Genomic DNA, 18,400 nt, shown 5'->3' with positions numbered 1-18,400 from the left:
GGGGCCTGTCTTTTGGCAGCAGGTGACAGGTGACAGATGCCAGTGAATCCTAATGGATTCACTTCTCTATCCCAAGGCCCATCCATTCGACAAGCAACGCGCTATGGAGACTGCTGCATCTTATGGGGTCCCTCCAGGGCCTGAGGACCTGGACCTGTGTCATCGTGACCGTAGAGTCTTCATTCCTCATGAATGCTCTTTCCCCGGCTCTGCCCTTCTGTTTATGGTCTGGCCCATTTGGATTGTGACTCTTCCTGCTCTACTCCCCAGAGCAGGCTTGCATCCTGACCCTAAAGGGTTGTGGGAAGTAGCCATCTGCCCTGCTGTTCATGCTTAGTGATGCAAAGAAGTAGTAGAATTCTGAAGTAACATTAAAATCCCTTTTCAAGCTTTTGGCTTTTATGTTCTTTGTAAAAAAAAATTATATATATATATATATAATATATATATTTATATATATTTTATGCCTTTTGTCACATATATGTATATATGTATATACATATATATATATATATGTGACAAAAGGCACATGAGTCATAAGAGGATATAAAGCTAACTTTTTTTATTATAGAAAAACACCTCTAAGGTAAATTTGCCATTTTAACCATTTTTACACTTGCAATTCAGCAGCGCTGGTTGAATTCACATTGTTGCCTAATTGTGATCGGGTTTTGTTTGTTTCCTTTAGAGGCAGGGTCTGTGTTTGTAGCTCAGGCTGGCCTGAAACTCTCCACCCAAGCTCTCCACCCTCTGAGAGCTGAATTTGCAGGCCTGTGCCATCATGCCTGGCTTTCCTCACAGGTTGGTTTCTCCTCCCCATCTGGGCCTCGTGCATCCCAGGCTGCTTTGAACTCAGTAGTAGCTGAGGATTGCCTTGAACTTACCTCGCAGCTGGTGAGGTTACAGGAATGTGACCCTACACATGGGCTATTCAACGCTGGGTCCAACCCAGGGCTTTGTGCACGCTGACAAGCCCTCTAGAAACTAAGCCACACCGGAAGCCCTTCTCACAGCAAATGTAGTACGTTTATTAATCATTTGAGAATTTCATGCACACATGCAATGCATTTTGATCCTGCTCCTTCACCCAACTCCTTCTAGATCTATCGCCCTCCCACTCCTGCCCCCTCCCCTTTTAAAATGACTGTTGAATCCAGTTTGTGTTGGATGTGGGGGCCATCCACTGGTGCATGGCCAATAAACTGGGGTCCCCACTCTTAAAGAAAACTGGCTCCCCCCCCCTGCAGCCTTCAACAGCTCTTAAGCTGGGGGTCAGGGCTACTGAGCCCCCTCCCTCCTTCGTGCTGAAGTGTGGACTGACTTCATCTTGTGCAGGCAACCATAGCTGCTGTGAGTTTATAAGTCACTATTTCACCAGAACCTCTGGCTCAGGAAGTCTTCCTGCCCTGCCCCAACCACATCAAATCGTTCTTTCTTGTTGTTTTTTTGTTTTGTTTTGTGAGACAGGGTTTCTCTGTGTAAACATTCCTTGGCTGTCCCAGAACTCTTTCTGTAGACCAGGCTGGCCTCAAACTTAGAGATCCACCTGCCTCTGCCTCCCAAGGGCTGGGATTAGACCTGTGCCACCACTGCCTGGCCACATCAAATTCTTGACAGGCTAGTCTTCCCTTGCCCACTGGTATTTCATTCGCAAGGCTGTAACCTCATTCTTAAAGGAGTTCAGGCGTGTGAATCATATGCTTTTCTCTATTACAGTTTAGGCTGGCCCTCTTCCGGGCATCCCTGGAAGAAGCCGCACTTCTGTGGATGTGTTACAGTGCGTGAAGGTTCGGTGGTGCCCAGCCTGCTGAAGCCTGCCACACAAATGCGATGCAAACACTGCATGACAGACACACACCTCTGCTTCTGTTCAGCCTTTGTCAGATTGTTTGCTGAGTGGTTAGATGCGCAGTTCTTCCTCAAGAAAAGGGAAGAGGATGGCCCAGGATTGGAAATGTTAGCAGGAATGCTGGGAATGCATATGACCTAACAGGAATATTTCTGTGTGCAATGTGGTATCTGGTCTGATCAATATGGTAAGCACATCTCTAGGAAGCAAAGGTCTTATCATTGTTTGAATTCTGCACACCCCACCTCTCCCTATTTTCAAACATTATAAGGAACCACATAAGAATCAGAAACCCAACTTTCAACCACAAAGCAAAGTCGGAGACTGATGACTGATGATTCAGCGCAGTTCCAAGAAAGGGCTAAACAAGCAAGGATGTTTGAGGTTGTGATTCTTGTCTATGAAAAGTCAACCATGCTCTTGCCAGAATCTGATTTTTTTGTGTCACCTAGTTTGATTTTGGGTTGCGGCTTGGAGGGAATGCAGTGACAACAGGCCATTCTTGGATGGGGAAGAGGCTCCTAATTTAATTAGATTTCACCTAATTGAAGAAACCATATGTTTGCTAGGCATGTTCCCCAAAGAGCATCAGCACCCACTGTGCTCTCAGACCAAGGAAAAGCACAGGCTATGGGCTCTAGCCCCAATCCCCAGCCTCTAATCTCCTTCAGTATAGCCAGAGAGAAGTGAGGGACCTAAGCCCAAATATCTCCATCCCCAAGAGACTGAATGGAGTCCTCCTGTGCCCTCTTCCTCTCCCTGTCACAATCCCAAGAGCTTGTGCTTCACAGCCAGGGCAGAACTCTCCACACTCCTGACATCCTCTTAGAACCCTGTCTCACAAAGCAGGGACCAGCTCTCTACAGTGAAGAGATTGCTCTGCCCTCTGCCAGTCGGATGCCAGCTTGCTCAGGTTGGCCTGTCTCTGTGGAGTTGAAGTCCTCAGAAGGAATCAGTCTGCAGTTGACGCACGTGTGGGGAGGCTGTATGTCCTTCCACGGCAGGAGTGAACATCTCTGCCCTGGGCATTTTTTCCTTCAACCACTGTGCATTCCTGCTGTCCTGTCCCTTCCCTGTTGTCAGGGCATATGCCACGATTTCAGTCCGCTCCATTCAATTAGTGGCAGCCCCCAGGCACTTCTGGTTGGGAACTGACAGGAAGCTGGTCAGTTGCCCTTAAAGAACACTCAGAAGCAGAGCCCTTTCCTTACAGCCTCCTTTTGGGGTTGGGATGTACATTTTTGGCTTCTAGCACAGGACATTGTGAGAAGAAGCAGAGAAACTAGATCTTTGGATGGGTTTATGGTGGGGGCAACTGTCCGGAGGAGAGCATGGCTGTGTGGGAAGGGAGTGGCTCTTAGCATCTACAGCTGCTTCAACAAGCCGGAGTTCCCCAGTGCATCGGAGTACCTCCTCCTGTAGGTATCCATGTCTCTGGCTCCGTGTGTCCTTTCAGATGTCAAAAGAGCTTGCTGAGTGGAACAGTTCATTGGAGGAGAGGAGCCAGTGAGGCAGATGTCTTCCCCTGGAGACAGAAGCACAAAGAAAAGATTGGTTTGGGCTGGTGTGAGGGCAGGCCCGGGCGGGGACAGGCGTTTGGGGGAGGTAGTTGTGTTGGCAGAGCCTGTCCTGGCAGTGTTCACACTGAGCTGAGGCAATGGAAGGACTAAATCAGGGGTCTGTAAAGTGGGGTCTGCAGAATGATCCATCAAAACAGAGGGGAAATAGAAACCACATATATTTTTGTTTATAAATGTCTCATACCAATATTTACTAAATATATCCACAAAGGCATGCCACTTCATCCCACAGTCTGATGTACATCATACATAGGCAGGAAGGGAAGGGATCTTGGGAACCCCTGGTCCAGAGGCTTTCATGCATAGGAGGGGGATCTTCCAAATGACTTCTGTCCCAGGCCATCAACAGGTGGATTATACAGTCTGATTCTGCTGAAGCTGTTCTCATAAGAGGGGTGGGCAGTTTGGAAAGACCCCTGCAAAGGCCCAGAGACAGATCATAATATAAACAGCAGACTGAGAAAAAAATAGCAGAGCTAACGGGTTTCTAGGAGATATGTGGGACCCCTTTGTTAAGATCAAAGTCTGGCCTTTCCGATAGTCTCCAAGTTCAGTACAAGATGTCAGACTCCCTTTCTCAGCTGGGTTTCCTCTCTGCCTGATCATGGGGATTCCACCCTTTGCTAATGAGGCATCTCAGTACTACAGAGATGCCAATCAAACACATTCGTCCTTAACATCTCTCCCACTGCCCAAGGTTCTTAAGCCCCTGTTTCACATGAAATAAACAGGCCAGCATCATCTGTTCCATCAACGATCATCTGATCCTCATCATTTATTCTGGGGAAGGAAGGGCTCTCTTTCTCCTCTAAGAAAACATTGCTGGAACCCTGAGGCCTGCCTGACTTCTGGTCAGTCAGCCACATGCTGCTGGCTGCCCCGAGCTTTTGCCACTCACCATGGTGTCAGCACGTATCACTGCCGCCATCTTTCTAACACCGTTCTGCCTATCACAGGGCTCATCTGTGGGAGCAAACAGCCAGCTGTTTCCAAAGTAGCCATTTTGTCTGCTGGGACAAAACTGGGCTCTCATTTCTGCCTCTCTTGGTTTCAGAGCTCTGAGTGAACCTCCATTACTGACTTGCCCAGGCCTGGCTTGGGTTTTGTAGTCCTGAGTTCCTTTGACCCTGAGCTTCACCCTTTTCCACCTCAGAGCCTGCATTTCAGGTTTCGTGCTTTGGGCCAGAGCTTCCTGGGAGAACCTGACAAAGCCCAGGCTCCTGTCAGATACAGAAAAACAGAGATACCCCTGCTTTTTCTCTTCTACCTCCCCTGTCCACAGAATTCAGGCATTGTGTATACTAGACATGTGCTCTACCATAGAGCCCTGTCCTTAGCCATGGAAATCTTCTTTGAGGTTCTTACTTAAGAATAAAAGGCAAAATGTTGGTTGACATCATTAGAGAATACAGCCCATCTGCTTGCCATGGCTAAAGTGGCTGCATTGGTCCCAGAGTTGAAATGCATATAAAAACACTGTGGAAAAGTCCAAGAAAAGACTTTAGAATACTGCACGGTGTGTTGTGCAGGCTGGGAATAGGCTTGGGCATAAGTTGCTAACTTATTTCATCTTGTCTTTGCCTTATGTCTTAGGGTTTCTGTTGCTGTGCTAAAACACCATGTCCACCCATAAGCAACTTGGGGAGCAAAGGGTCTCCAGCTTGTAGTCAGTCATCCAGAAAAGTCGGGGCAGGAACTTGAAGGCAGGAGCTAATGTACAGCTCACAAGAAGTGCTGCTTGTTGGATTAATTCTCATGGCTTGCTCCACCTGCTTTCTTATGGCAGCCAGGATCACCAGCTCTGGGGTAGCACTGCCCACAGTGGGTAAGGAGGCCCACCCACATCAATTATAAATCAAGAAAATGCCCCACAGAGTTGTCTATAGGTCACGCTTATGAAACCATTAAGAGTCCCTTTTTCTAGATGTGTCTAGGTTTCTGTCAGGGTGACAAAAACTAACCTGGGCCCCTGTTCCTTCCATGTCTTGCTGTTGACAGGCCCATTCTTGAGCAGAGCCATGGCAATCCACAATTGTTGAGACGATGCCCAGAAGGTGCCTAGAAGATGCCACGCTTCCTGATGATGTTTGTGAAGTCCTGCCTACCAACATAATGACGTATTCACAACCCATCCCATGGTGAGGACCCCCAGTATGCTGTCCACCCTGGCTGGAGTTTAAAGCTGAAGACTGCTATGTAAGACCCATCATTCCTTCTCTTGACAAGCTGCCACAATGAAGCCAAAGGGAGAACAATGACACAGCATTCAGTAATGTGGTTAAGAAACACCTTTAAAACATAGTGGGGGCTTTACGACACTTTATACTGAAATGTCAGGGGACACAGGAAATCTTGGCTCAGAAGTTCACTGACCATCTCAGGGACAAGACCTTGGTAGCCATGGGATTTACAGATGTGTCTTGTTAACATGAAGGGCAAATGTCCCTAATTTGCTGACCTCTGCTGACGATGACTGTTACAAGTGTATTATATAGAGGGAATGGACACACACACACACACACACACACACACACACACACACACACACGTGTGTGTGTGAAAACTGGAGGTTGTCTGTCATCTTCCTCAATTGCTCTCATCTCAGATTTTGAGGCGTGGTTAACACTGAGCCTGCATGGAGCTGATTTGTCTAGGCTGGCTGGCGAGCAAGCCCCAGCTATCCTCCTGCCTCTGCGTCAGCAGCACCGGGGTTACAGGGAACACCACCCCTGGCTTTTTATGTGGCCCAGGGTCAGGGTATGTGCTCATGCTTTCAGAAAGTGCTTTTACATCTGCACTATCTCCCCAGCCCCAAAAGTATACTTAAAAAAAAAAAAACAACAACATTGTATTGATTCTTTGTGGATTTCACATCATGCACACCAAACCCACTCATCTCCCTGTCCATCCATATCACCCACCCTCCATCAACCCCCCCAAAGAAAACAAAACAAATAAACAAACAAAAAAATGTGACACACCCATGGAAGCTGTGATGTGTCCCACAGTATACCCTTTTGCCCAAACTTAGCTTTACTTGCAAATGGTTATTGTAACAAGTCATTGGTTTGTTTCGAGGCTTTTGGCTTCTGCTACACCGTCAACACTGGAACCTTGCTGGGACTACTCTTGGTTTCCTGTTGTTGCCCTGTGTCATGGAGATCCTGTAGCCTTGGCTCTGCAGGACTGGCCCATTTACCAGATCCAGAAGTTCATAGATGGGGTATCTATCAGGGTGGATGAACTGAAAGCCCTGGATCTGGGCCTGGGTGGTAGCTGAGTTGGTCAGCCCACCAGCTCCCCTGTGCTACACCACCAGGGCCAGCTCTCCTGCTTTGTTCCTGGTGGCATGTATGTGTGCTCTCGTGTGCACACGAGTGCAGTTCTCCGAAGTGCTGCAGCCAGTGAGGGGCCCAGGCTAGCTCTGCACAGTCTTCAGATGTCAACATGGTTCCAGGAAGCAGTCCAGACTGGACATGTTCACACTGAAAGCATACTTTTTATAGTCTTTTAGGTTTACTGTCTCAATTTAAAAATAGTCTATGTATTAAAAATAATGGCAAGAACAAAAATTGTTTTCCTGAGCACGTCACATTTACAAAATTGGGAGGTGTTATTTAAACAGAATTATAATTCAGTAAGTGCAAAGACAGAGTTCTGTTTATCTTTGTACAGTGTATCTTCTTAGGAAACAAATAACAACAGCCAGGGGGCCTGAGGAGATGGCTCACCAGTCAAGAGTTCTTGTTCTTGCTAAGATCCAGGTTCTAGTCCCAGCACCTACATGGTGGCTCACAACACCCAGAGCTCCAGCTCCAAGGGATTCAATGCCCTCTTCTGACCTCCTCAGGCACCAGGCTCACAGGTATGCACAGACATCCATGGGAGCAAACATTCATACACATAAAATAAATAAATCTTAAAAAAAAAACCCACAGTAGCCATTAGAACCAACTGTTGCTATTAATAGAACTTAGAAATACGCGTTTTAATCTCATTAACTATTAAACTAGGGATCTGAAAACTAGTTTAATCACGGCTCTTTCACCAAGCAGATCATGGATGATTTAAAAAGAAAAAGATGGCACATATCATTCATTAAAAAGAAAATAATTTTCTGGTGTCGGGGCCCATGACATCAATCCCAGCACTCTGGAGGCAGGCAGAGGAAGGTCTACACACCAAATTCCAGACCAGTCAGGGCTGCAGAGTGAGACCCTGTCTTTTTTTTAATTATTTGTTCATCTTTATCACATCTTTTAACACTTTTTAGTGCGCAGTGTAATGTGTGCATCATATTTAAGTAAGTAGATTGCAAGTATCAGGCTGCGAAGCAGAAAGAATAAAATTTGATGCTTAAATGAGACAGCTGTGAAACGCGTTAAGACACATAGTAGCAACAACTCGGTGAAAGAGACACAAGCCAAGGATGGCTCCCAAAGTGTCTTTTGGCGATGTCACGGGTCAAGACTAGAAGTGCAGGCAGCCTGGGAGCCTCTGATTGAGATGCTCCCTACTGTGAGCACCTGCTCCCCTGGAGAGTTCTGGACCTAAGGTGGGGTTCAGTTGCTACCAGCAGGCAGGAGGCTGTCAAAACCACGGGGGTGGGCCTGGATCCTCTGAGTGAGCTCCTGGAATGACCCAGGGAGCAGGAACCAGGGCATAGAGGCTGAGAAACCGGTCACCCCAGCCTGTGGAAACCAGCGTGCCTGTGCGAGGGCAGCAGGCACCGGGTGCTAACTTCGGAGCTGGGTTCCAGGAAGGAAGGCGTGGTCAGCCGGCTCCAGGGCTGGAAGAGGTGAGCAAGGGTGCACAGAAAGCTCCCTCTGGCCTTGGCAACTCGGAGGTCATTTCGGACTTTGAGGGGCGGGCACGCGCGCGCCCGTGTGTGTTGCAAGGGAGTGTGTGTGTGTGTATGCACACGCGCCCGTGTGTGTTGGGAGGGGCGGGAAGGTGATTCAAGGGACCCAACCGACACCTGGAGAAAACCAATACTTGCTGGTCAGTTTAGCTACCGAGAGAGTAAGTGTCCTAGAGCAGACCGAGCCTCTAGAATCGCGTTTTGGGGGACGGTCCTGGTGGGGAGGGGAGGAGGAGGTGGGCAAACACCTTGGGGCGCGGCGTTACAACCAGGCTGATGGCAGTGAGGCACAGAGCTGGTACCCTGCTGGCATCTGAGCCCGGACTGTGCCGTGGCCCCGCGGAGCCAGCTCGCTTCCGGCCGAGGACGGGGCGGCCGCCGCGCCCGGGTTCTTAGGTTTCCTGCTGGCAGCGAGGCCCAGCGCCTCGGGCAGCTGCGGGTCCTCCAGGTAGTGCGCGATCCCGCCGCGCGGGCCGCCCGGGCCCTGCCGCCCCGCGCTCAGCTCGGTCCCCCGCCGGCCGCGGCCTCCGCCGGGTGGGCACGGGCGGCGAGCGCGGCCTGCTCGGGTCCGGCCCCGCGCGCCCCGCCTGGCGCCGCACCTGCGCCCCAGCCCGGCAGCCGCCCCCTCCATGGCCCTGCCCTCCGGACCCGGTGAGTGCGCGCGATGCTGCGGGGCTGACCTTGGGCCCGCGCCCCGCGTCCAGCCCCCTGTGTGCTCCGCGGCGCCCACCCCCCAGAGCTTGTTCCCCGTCCCCGTGCCGCTTTTTTGCCTACACAGCGGTGGCCTGGGCTCCAGAGGCCTCCCGTGAGCCTGCAACGTCCCCGTTCCCTGGCTTAGATCAGATTCGCAATATTTAGGGAGATTAAAGGACCCGGGACACGCTGGCTTTAGAGCCCGGGACAAGTTTCTAGGTGCCGGAGACCCGCGGGATGTGTTCGGCGGGGGTGGACTTCTGGCAGGAGGCAGAGGTACAGGAGGGATGGGAGGGTGGTGCGCTCTCTGCGGCTCCCTTTCTTACCTCCGCTGTTACTGGGCAAGGGAGGGGGGCAGCCTTGTGCCCTAGTAGGTTGGTTCCGCCCTTGAACTTCCTGCGTCTGCCCTGCGAGCGGATCTGCTAATGGCTGGCTGGTCTAGGCTGGCACAGGCCTGTGATGTAGGAGATGTTTCCTAACTATTGTGTTCCCAAACTGTGTTAGCTGGAAAGCTTCTTGGTGAGAAATAAGCAAAGTTACCGAGTTAAAAAAAAAAAAAAAAAAAAAAAAAAAAAAGCTGACAGTTCATCGTGGTCCTGAGCAGCTGAGTGCAGAGCTGAAGCCCTCCGAGAAGATAGGCTTCCCCCGGAGACAGAGTCAGAGCTGAGGGTCGGTGGGGCCCAGGCAGACAGAGCCTCAGTCCGCTCAGTATCATCTGCTCCACCTCTGAGTGTCCACTGCAGGCCTGGCCGTTTTGGACCGTCCAGGTTGCAACTTGGAGGGACTTGTCTTGCTGCGAAGATGCGGTAGGGTTGGTGGGAGACTGTCTGACCTTCCGGGCCTGTTCATCCTCTGTGCAGCCTCGGACCTGAAATCCTGGAGGCAGGTGAGCAGGCTCTCGCCTGCATCGCGTCCTGTGAGAGAAAATGTTTGCTTTTCCTCTTTCTACTCTTGCCGGGTCGCTCTTCAGATGGCGTCTGTGTCATTGGACAAGTGAAACGTGGGCTTAGAATTAATCGGGAATATACTCTTCTCCCCCTAAAGCAGTTCAGTGGCCTGGTTCTGCCGCTAAGAATATTAATCTCTATTCCCTGCACGTGCGGACTGCAGCTCTGGGACAAGAGACAATGGCTCTGTCCTTTAGTGCACAGTGCGAGCACTGAGAAGTAGCCACGACAGAGGGGATGGCTTTCCCCCTTCTGACCTGGCTTCCCATCTGAACATGGCTCCTGTCTTCCTGTGCCCAGGTAGGAACTTGGGAGAGCTCCGCCGAGGGGCTTGATAAGGGTCAAATAAAAGGAGTCAGAGTCTGTGAAGCTTCACTCGTCCCTGCTGGGCTCTCTTGTGTCGGCTGTCAGGATGATGATGAAGAGAGTGGTGCTGACGGATAATACCTCCAAAACACATATGCTGAGCTAGGGATGAGTCTAAGCGCTTCTCGTGTGCTGGCTGATTAATCATGGCATCTCACGGCATTGCTATTTTTACTGCGCTTCTTTTATAGGGGACAAAAAGGCCACGGAAAGTTTCATCATCTGCCCAGGGCCATATAAATAAGTGGCGGAACAGGAATCAAAGCCGGATAGTCTGGCTTGAGTCCATGTTCTTCACCATACCCACAGCTGACTGTTGAGCTCACCACAGAGAGAATACCTCTCATTCATTGTCTTATGTAAACACTCACCGTGTGTGTGTGTGTGTGTGTGTGTGTGTGTGTGTACCTTAGCGCTGGGATCTAATCCCAGATGGTGTGTGTGGAGGTGATAGTTAGCAGGTGCTCAGCGCCTGTCACCTCTCAGAAACGAGAAGGCAATGGGCCCCTCTAGGCAGCCTGTACCTTGCTTTGAGACAGCAGAGTGCCGTGTTTCATGAGGAGACGTAATTTGATTCCAGCCTTTGCTGCCATGTAGGGATAATTAGGTGAGAAGAGTGAACACAGGCTGGTCTCTGGAGTGGGAGATGTAGGCCTTGGGTCTTCATCCTGAAATCCGTTCAGGGGGCTCAGGAAGGAGGTGAGGAAGCTGGGGAGGGACAGAGCTTGCTGCTCAAGCCTGAGGACCTGAGTTCAGATTCCTGAAACCTACATAAAAACCGGATGCGTCAGTTACTTGTGAGCCCAGCACCAGGAGGACAAGACAGGTTGGTCCTAGGGGCTCATGGCCAGTCTAGCTGAACAGTGACCATCTCAGTAAGGAGACCTTGACTCAGAAAGGTAAGGTGAAGAGCAATGGGGGAATGGAATCAACCTCTGATCTCCACGCATTCAGGTGAGTGCACATGAACAGATGTATACCACACACACACACCACATACACACACACACACGCACACACACACTCTCTCTCTCTCACACACACACACACACACACACACACCACACACGAACACACTCACACACTGAGGCTGTGAGCACGGGATAAGCACCTGTCAGTGTAGTGAGGCATGCGGGGCACAGGGAACAGCAATATGCCAGTCTCAAGGTAGACCCTGAGACCCTGAACATCTCTGGTCCTCCTGAGACAGAGCTGTCCCTGTTCAATTAACTCTAAAGGAGCGTTCATTGCCCTGCCCTTGTCACTGGGGCAGAGCGCCCTCTCTGCTCTGTCTAGACCTGGTGGAGTTGACCCTCGCACCCTTAGCTTGGCCCCGGGATGGCAGCTTTCTCTAGATTGGAAACTGAAGACCAAGTGGAGGGCGTTTCCCAGCTCTGACACCATGGGCTATTAATAGGTGTTTTTTCCCATGATGGAGTTGCCATTGAAGTGTGTAAAGTAGCTTTACCGCGAGACGTATCTGCTAGTAGAGACAGTGTGGGAATCCCTAGAAGAGAAAACAGTGTTTGTTGGAGCATACAGACGCACTTTGTTTAGATCAAGGCCCTCCAGAATCCCATTACAGATAAAGTTACCTGCTGTATTGGACCTAGAGCCGTGGTCCAGGATGCTCTAAGCACTTTTGTCACCTATTGTCCCTCCCCAAAATGCCAGAGTTGTTCCACTTGCCTTTTGACAGAACAAATGTGTTCTGTGTGTGTGTGTCTCCAAAGGCCAGAGGGTGTCAGAGCTAGGGTTTTAGGTGGTTGCTTGGTGTCCATCCTGGGGCTGAACTCAAGTTCTCAGGAAGAGCCAGCAACACTCTTAACCACTGAGCTTCCCCTTCCCCCATGCTATAAGCACGTTGAATCATTTATTTATGTAATCATTTATTTAATGAATAAACATTGCCCTCCTTCCAGGTTGTGTGAAGCCTGCTGATTGTACTGTTTATGAGACAGTTGTGTGGACAGGTGGACTGTAATCTCCGGCTTGCTGAAGCCCAGCAGCGGGTCATGTGTCTGCACTGTAATCCTGCTCTGCCCTCACAGGCGTTACAATGTGGGCACAGCAAGGCACAGCCTTCTCAATTGGACACGAGGAGGTGACTCAGGTCCAGGATAGGGCTACAGCTAGCCTCCTGGTAAACAACTGACCTGTCCTTTCTGGATTCCTCTCCCCAGGATTTCAACAGTGCAGTAGAAATAGCCATCTTACTCAGGAGAACTTCCTAGAGCCACAGTTTGTCGAAGTCACTAGAAGGCTGTGTGCCTCTCTCCAGAGCCTCCCTACTCTCCTAACAGGCTGAGGACAGGGCATACAGAGCTTTGTGTCTGTGTTGTCCTGTGCGGGTCACTTGAGAAAGGACAGTGATAGAAGCCAGTGTGCGCTTTGGGAAGATCCTGTGAGTAGCAGCCAGAAGGGGAGGACGGGTGAGCTCTGTTGGGCCAGGTGGGGAGTGCTCTGTCTGTGAGTGCGCTACCTGTACATTCAAGTGCAGTCCAGTGTGTACTGAAGGGAGTCTGGCAGAGCTTGTCAGGTTGTCCAGTCACCTGTGATTGTGTGTGAGTGTGTGTGGCAGCTTCTTCTGCTCCTCCTTCCTCTTCCTCTCCCTTCCCCTCCCCCCTCCTTCTTCAAGACATGGTTTCTCTGTGTAGCCCTGGTGTCCTGGAACTTGCTCTGTAGACCAGGCTGGCCTGGAACTCAGAGAATCACCTGCCTCTGCCTCCCCACTGCTGGGATCAAAGATGTGCACCACTATGCTTCCTTTAGTGAAGAAAGGAAAGAAAGAGTAGGTTACCCTACTCTTACGCCTTTTCATCTCAGTTGCCTGCCCTTCTGCTGCTGCCTTTACGTTGGGACTGCCCCTTATTTTGGGCTTTGTTCTTTCCTGGCCAAGGAGGAAGCATCTCATAGTCCTTTCCTCTTTTTTGAGGGGGAGGGGAAGGAGGCGGCAGTGTTGGGCTCTGGGTTTTCTGTAGACTTTCGGGGTGTCTTGGGGAGGGTTGTTTTGCATGAGGGGGCTCCTGAGAGGTGGCAGAGCAGCCCCCCCCCACTGTAGATGAATCCCCTTGATGAGGTAAGCCCTATTGTCCCATCAGTCCTAAACTGCGGTTCATACCGGAAGCAGCCGGGTGATTGTATCACCAGTCCCTGCTCAGCTTTCAGAGGAGCCTGGGTGTTGCAGGGAGGGCAGCTTATCTTGTGTGGTTGCCCAGGAGGGCAGCGGTGCTGGCTGCTTTAATTTCTTCTGGTGAAGGCTGGGAGCAGGGCCAGGACGTGGTGTTCAGAATCCTACATCCATTTTGCCTCGGATAACTGGTGTTACCTGAGGCCATAAGGGCTTTTTGGAAATTTTCCACTTGCATTTCGTATTCGCAGGAGAATTTCCAGCCCAGACTTTTCCTGCTCACAGATATGCAAAGCAGAGACCTCCCACCCCAGCCGCAGCAGGGAGGACTCAGCTAGCTGCTCCCGGCACTGACTCAGCTCAGGCAGCACATCGCCTGTGTGGCATCCTCAGGACCATTTATGGAGACACCAGGTTCAGGTCTGTGACATGGGTTCTGCATTGAGGTTCTGGCAGGAGGAGGGAACAGGCTTACTAGTGTAAGGCAGGATTTTGGTGGCAGCTTTGGGCTTCCTTTCTGGAGGGGCCACGGTGCCGTGCAAAGTTGCTTTTGTTGAAACTGGTGGCATTTTTTAGCTCTTTCTAACTCTGGGAGAATTGTTCACACTCATTAGAGGGTGTTGTGCTTAACAAGATAAGCTGTTATCATTAGCTGACTGATGCTGGCAAATTCACAGTTAAGCCTTACAAGCCTGCTGGCTTCAGTTGGCAAATGGTCCAAAGCCAAGCATGATGGGGCAGCTGGAGCTGAACTCTACTTGGCATCCACAGAGTGGGCTTTCCTTGGCAAGAGTGGCCTGGCAGGTGCTAGTGCTTTGAGAGGGGAGGGATGGCAGGTGTCTGTCCAGGGTGGCCAGAGGGCAGCAGATGTGCTGCAGGTTTGAGGCCCGCTGAGGTCCATTTGCATGACGGCCCAGATGAAGCAAAGTCCTCACCAGTTATGTGGGACATACATTATAATCCTTCAGCTGCTTCATGCATGTTTTGAAAAGAAAAGGGTCTCAGTGGGAGGAGGGAGGAAGATGGAGGGAGGAAGAGACAACTTGCGTGTGCAAAACTGACCAAAGTATGTCAGGCACATGTATGAAGATAATATGATGAAACTGTTATTTTACACAGTGAATGTAAGCTAATGAAGTTTAAGAGAGAAAAGGACCCAGTTGGGAGGCCCTGTTCTATGAGCCTGGGAGCTGGTGGACCTGGATGGAAGCTGGGGGATGCAGTCTCCCCCATCATTGCTCTCAAGCTCTGCCTAACCAGGAGTGTGTATCAACTTCTCGTGGGGAAGTCTGAGGAAGGCAGGTTCAAGCCAAGGGAAAGGGGAGGGTTGTGTGAGGAAGATGCAGGATGAAGGCTACGTTTGGTTGACTTGCATTAGAAAGCAGTGCTTCCGGGACGGAGATGGGGGGTTGTGCTGTTCCAGATGTCCCGTCCTGAGGGCTTCTGGAGTGGTGTGTGTGGCTCAGGTTAGAAGTGCTTGCTGGGCAGCAGGGGTGGCTTCCACGCAGGATAAGAGCTGGGTAGAGAGGGCTCAGTGAGGCAAACCCATCTGAGAGGGCATCTTTCTGTGTGAGTCAGGCAGGAGAGGGCGGGATGGTCAGATCCCGGAGGAAGAAGTTTGACTTAGTTTCTCTCATGGAGGCTTAAGTCCACCATTTTCTTCCTATTAGCTTAGAATCTTAAAATGAAATTAGCCAGGTGTAGTGGTGCACACATTTAATCCAGCACTCACGAGGCACAGGCAGGGGGATATTTGTGAGTTAAAGATCAGCTTGGTCTACATAGCAAAACCCAGGTCAGGCAAGGCTACACAGTGAAACCCTGTCTCTCTCTCTTTCTCTCTCTCTCTCTCTCTCTCTCTCTCTCTCTCTCTCACACACACACACACACACACAATGAAAACAGAAAATAAAATTATAGTAGCATTTATTATTGAAATAAGATATTCCTGCTGAGTATAGCAGCTTATTATACATTATAATCCCAGAGCTCAGGAAGCTGAGGCAGGAGGATTGCTGTGAGTTTAAGGCCCATTTGGACTAGAGTGAATAACAGATTGCTTGGGCTATATAGAAAGATTCTATCTTAAACAAAAACAAACCAAAGCAGCACAAACCAAAGCAGCTATCCCTGCCATCTGTGTCATTTTGAGTGTGTAGCACTCCCATGGCCTTGATCATATGGGAATCCATTTTTATATCATTGTAATCGAAGCATAGCACAACTTTATGTATTAATTCTGTGTTTGTTTTTTTCAAGACAGGGTCTCTCTGTGTAGCCCTGGTTTTCCTGGAACTCAGTCTGTAGACCAGGTTGGCCTTGAACTTGAGGCCTCCTAAGCACTACTGTTAAAGTCATGTGCCATCACCCAGTATGTGTCAATTCTCCGTTTACTATTATTTCTCACGTTTTTAAAAATGTGGCCACACCGTCCTAATACTGTTTGCTTCTTAGCAGTCTTTCTCAAGCGGGCATCTAATTTTGACATTTAAAAGGTCTTTGCATAAACCATGCAGATAAATGTCTCTACACTGTTTCCTCGGGTCAGATTATCTTCTTAGTGGTTTCGGGAAGGTCCACCTGGCCCGACAGTCCTGCATCTGCTGTGGGTTCATTCGCCAGGGTCTCTCTGTGTCTGCTTCTGGCTGTGATGACACTGCATTTGACCAATGGAGTTGGGGAACAGGGCTCCACTTTCTTCCCATCTGCCTGATTCTCTCTACTGCCCTAGCCTCTCTCCCCCATCACTGTCCTCCTAAGCCCACAGCTTCCCACACAACCAGCCCTGTTCCTCTCCCTCCTTGGAGGGACCAGGCTTCTGCTTGTTCCTGGCTAATGTGCTGTCCCTAGCTGTTCCCTGGACCCACACATGGTTGGGTGCTGAGGTGGCCTTTCCTCATCCTTACCCTGTCATCTTTAGAGTGAGAGGCTCAGGACAGGCATGTCCCTGCGGTGTGGGGGGAGGGGAGAGTTGGTTTCAGAGTCAAGACCACAGACATGGCTCTGACTGCCCATTACCAATCTGCTTTCTTCCTTCCTGTGTGTGTCATGAATTAGCCCCACATGCCACAGAGAAGGCCAGCTCACTGAGCCTCGGGCACAGGAAACTTCCCAACCACCTAGAATTATGCCACTTAGAATAAGAGGGCCTTAGAGACCATTTACACTGTCCCTTAATCTCACAGGTGAGAAAATTTCGAGGCCTGGGAGCGTCTGAGCCAAGATGGCCAAATGAGCCCTGCCTTTGTAATTGCTTCCTGTCCTTGACAGACGGCAGTAAGGACCATCCTGCCTTCATCTAGGCTGACTAACAAAACCACTGTCTCTTAAAACAGCCTTAAAGGAATAGGTGGGTGGGCGCCTACCCACCTTGTCCTGCTCCTAGAGAAGGCATCTGGGCTGTTGACAAGGTTTATTTACCCAGTATGTGCTTAGGGAGGGAGAGAGGGAGGAAGGGAGAGAGGGAGGGAGGGAGAAAGGGAGGGAGGGAGGGAGGAGGAACCAGGTGATTAGGGCCCTTCCATGTAAAGAGAAGGATGGGGAAAGCTTTTTTGAGGAAGTGCGTTTTCAGCTGCATAAAGAATGTTACTGTTCAAAGCCTTTAATGTATTTGCTGTGTCCTGGAAGTTCTGGAAGGTTGGGGGGGACCTTGGGATTGTGGGCGCTCCTGGCTTTCCCAAGGCTCTGCTATTCCCTTGTGGGGCCGAAGTTCACTATTGGCCCTGCGTGTACCCCCCTTCACACGTGGACAGGGGTGGTGCTGCTGGCCCCTGGCAGTCTGGAGAAGGTTTTTTTCTGAGCCCTCTCTTGACCCTCTCAATTCTGGAAGTGAAGTTAGGAGGGTGGGGCCGCCGGACCCCCAGGCAGGAGAAACGGAAGAGCCTAGATGATCAGTTGTTCTTTGACCTCTGAGCATTTGAGGTATGGAATGTGAGCAGTCCTGGGTGCTTCACGCCCAGTTACTTAGGAAGCTGGTTATGAAATCTGGTCTGCTGGGCTCGTTCTGAGAATCCATCACCACAGCTGACCAAGGACCAGGCCCCAGGTCAGGGGCCTTCTGTCCTTCACCCTGGGGACTCGGGACATCTACAGAGCCAGGAAGCTTACATTTGTTCTTTCTTTGTCAGCCGAGATGCCGCGCCAGTTCCCCAAGCTGAACATGTCCGATCTGGACGAGCACGTCCGGCTGTTGGCGGAGAAGGTGTTCGCTAAGGTTCTCCGAGAAGAGGACAGCAAAGATGTCATGTCCCTGTTCACCGTCCCCGAGGACTGTCCCATCGGGCAGAAGGAAGCCAAGGAGAGGGAGCTTCAGAAGGAGCTGGCAGAGCAGAAGTCTGTGGAGACAGCTAAAAGGTTTGTTCCCATGACCGGCTCTCATGTGTATAGTCTTGTGTGACCTGAGCTGAAACACGGGACGGAGCTGACCCGTTCCTGGGTCTTTGAAGTTTCTTAAACAGGGACATTTAACTCACTAAGTGTTTATTGAAAGGTACCTTGCTTCCTTTACCTGCTTGAAAAGACCAAAAGCCACCACCGTTGTGCTGTTTGTGTGTGTATTTGTGTATATTCATGTGCATGCAAGTACGTGTGTGTGTGTGTGTGTGTGTGTGGTGTGTGTGTGTGTGTGTGTGTGTGTCGGGGGTGGGGCACATGGACATGTGTGCCCTACAAGTGGAGGCCAGAAGTCAGCCTCAGGTTTGTGCCTCAGAAGCCGTCATCCTTGTTCTGAAACCTTTATTTTACTCTAATTTTAGATTATGTGTAGACATGGGTGTCCACGTGTGGATATGTACACGTGTGAGGGCGGGTGCCTGAGGAGCCTGTCTCGTCCCCTGGAGCAGTTGTGAGCCTCTTGAAGGGGCATGGGTCCTCCGGAAGAGCAGTATGTAGTTCTAATTGATGAGCCATTTCTTCAGCCCCAACATCGTGTGTGTGTGTGTGTGTGTGTGTGTGTGTGTGTGTGTGTGTGTGTGT

General features: G+C 50.5%; 1 protein-coding gene across 7 annotated transcripts in view; it reads left to right on the top strand.

The window, feature by feature from the left end:
• The first annotated feature begins 7,897 nt into the window (after nucleotides 1-7,897).
• Ampd3 (adenosine monophosphate deaminase 3) overlaps nucleotides 7,898-18,400 on the top strand; it is a 45,724-nt gene continuing 35,221 nt past the window's right edge. The window contains exons 1-3 of one of the 7 annotated variants that reach the window (XM_055627286.1): nucleotides 8,245-8,451; nucleotides 13,712-13,846; nucleotides 17,554-17,779. In XM_055627286.1, the coding sequence (XP_055483261.1) occupies nucleotides 13,828-13,846; nucleotides 17,554-17,779 (245 nt within the window). In that variant the 5' untranslated portion in view covers nucleotides 8,245-8,451; nucleotides 13,712-13,827. The other 6 variants (XM_055627290.1, XM_055627288.1, XM_055627285.1 and 3 more) reach the window with 6 other exon arrangements.

Source organism: Psammomys obesus, unplaced genomic scaffold (genome assembly GCF_907164565.1).
Source record: "Psammomys obesus unplaced genomic scaffold, mPsaObe1.curated_primary_1811, whole genome shotgun sequence".
Classification (NCBI taxonomy): Eukaryota; Metazoa; Chordata; class Mammalia; order Rodentia; family Muridae; genus Psammomys; species Psammomys obesus.
Note: the sequence above shows the minus strand (reverse complement) of the source record. Positions and strands in the feature narration are given on the sequence as shown.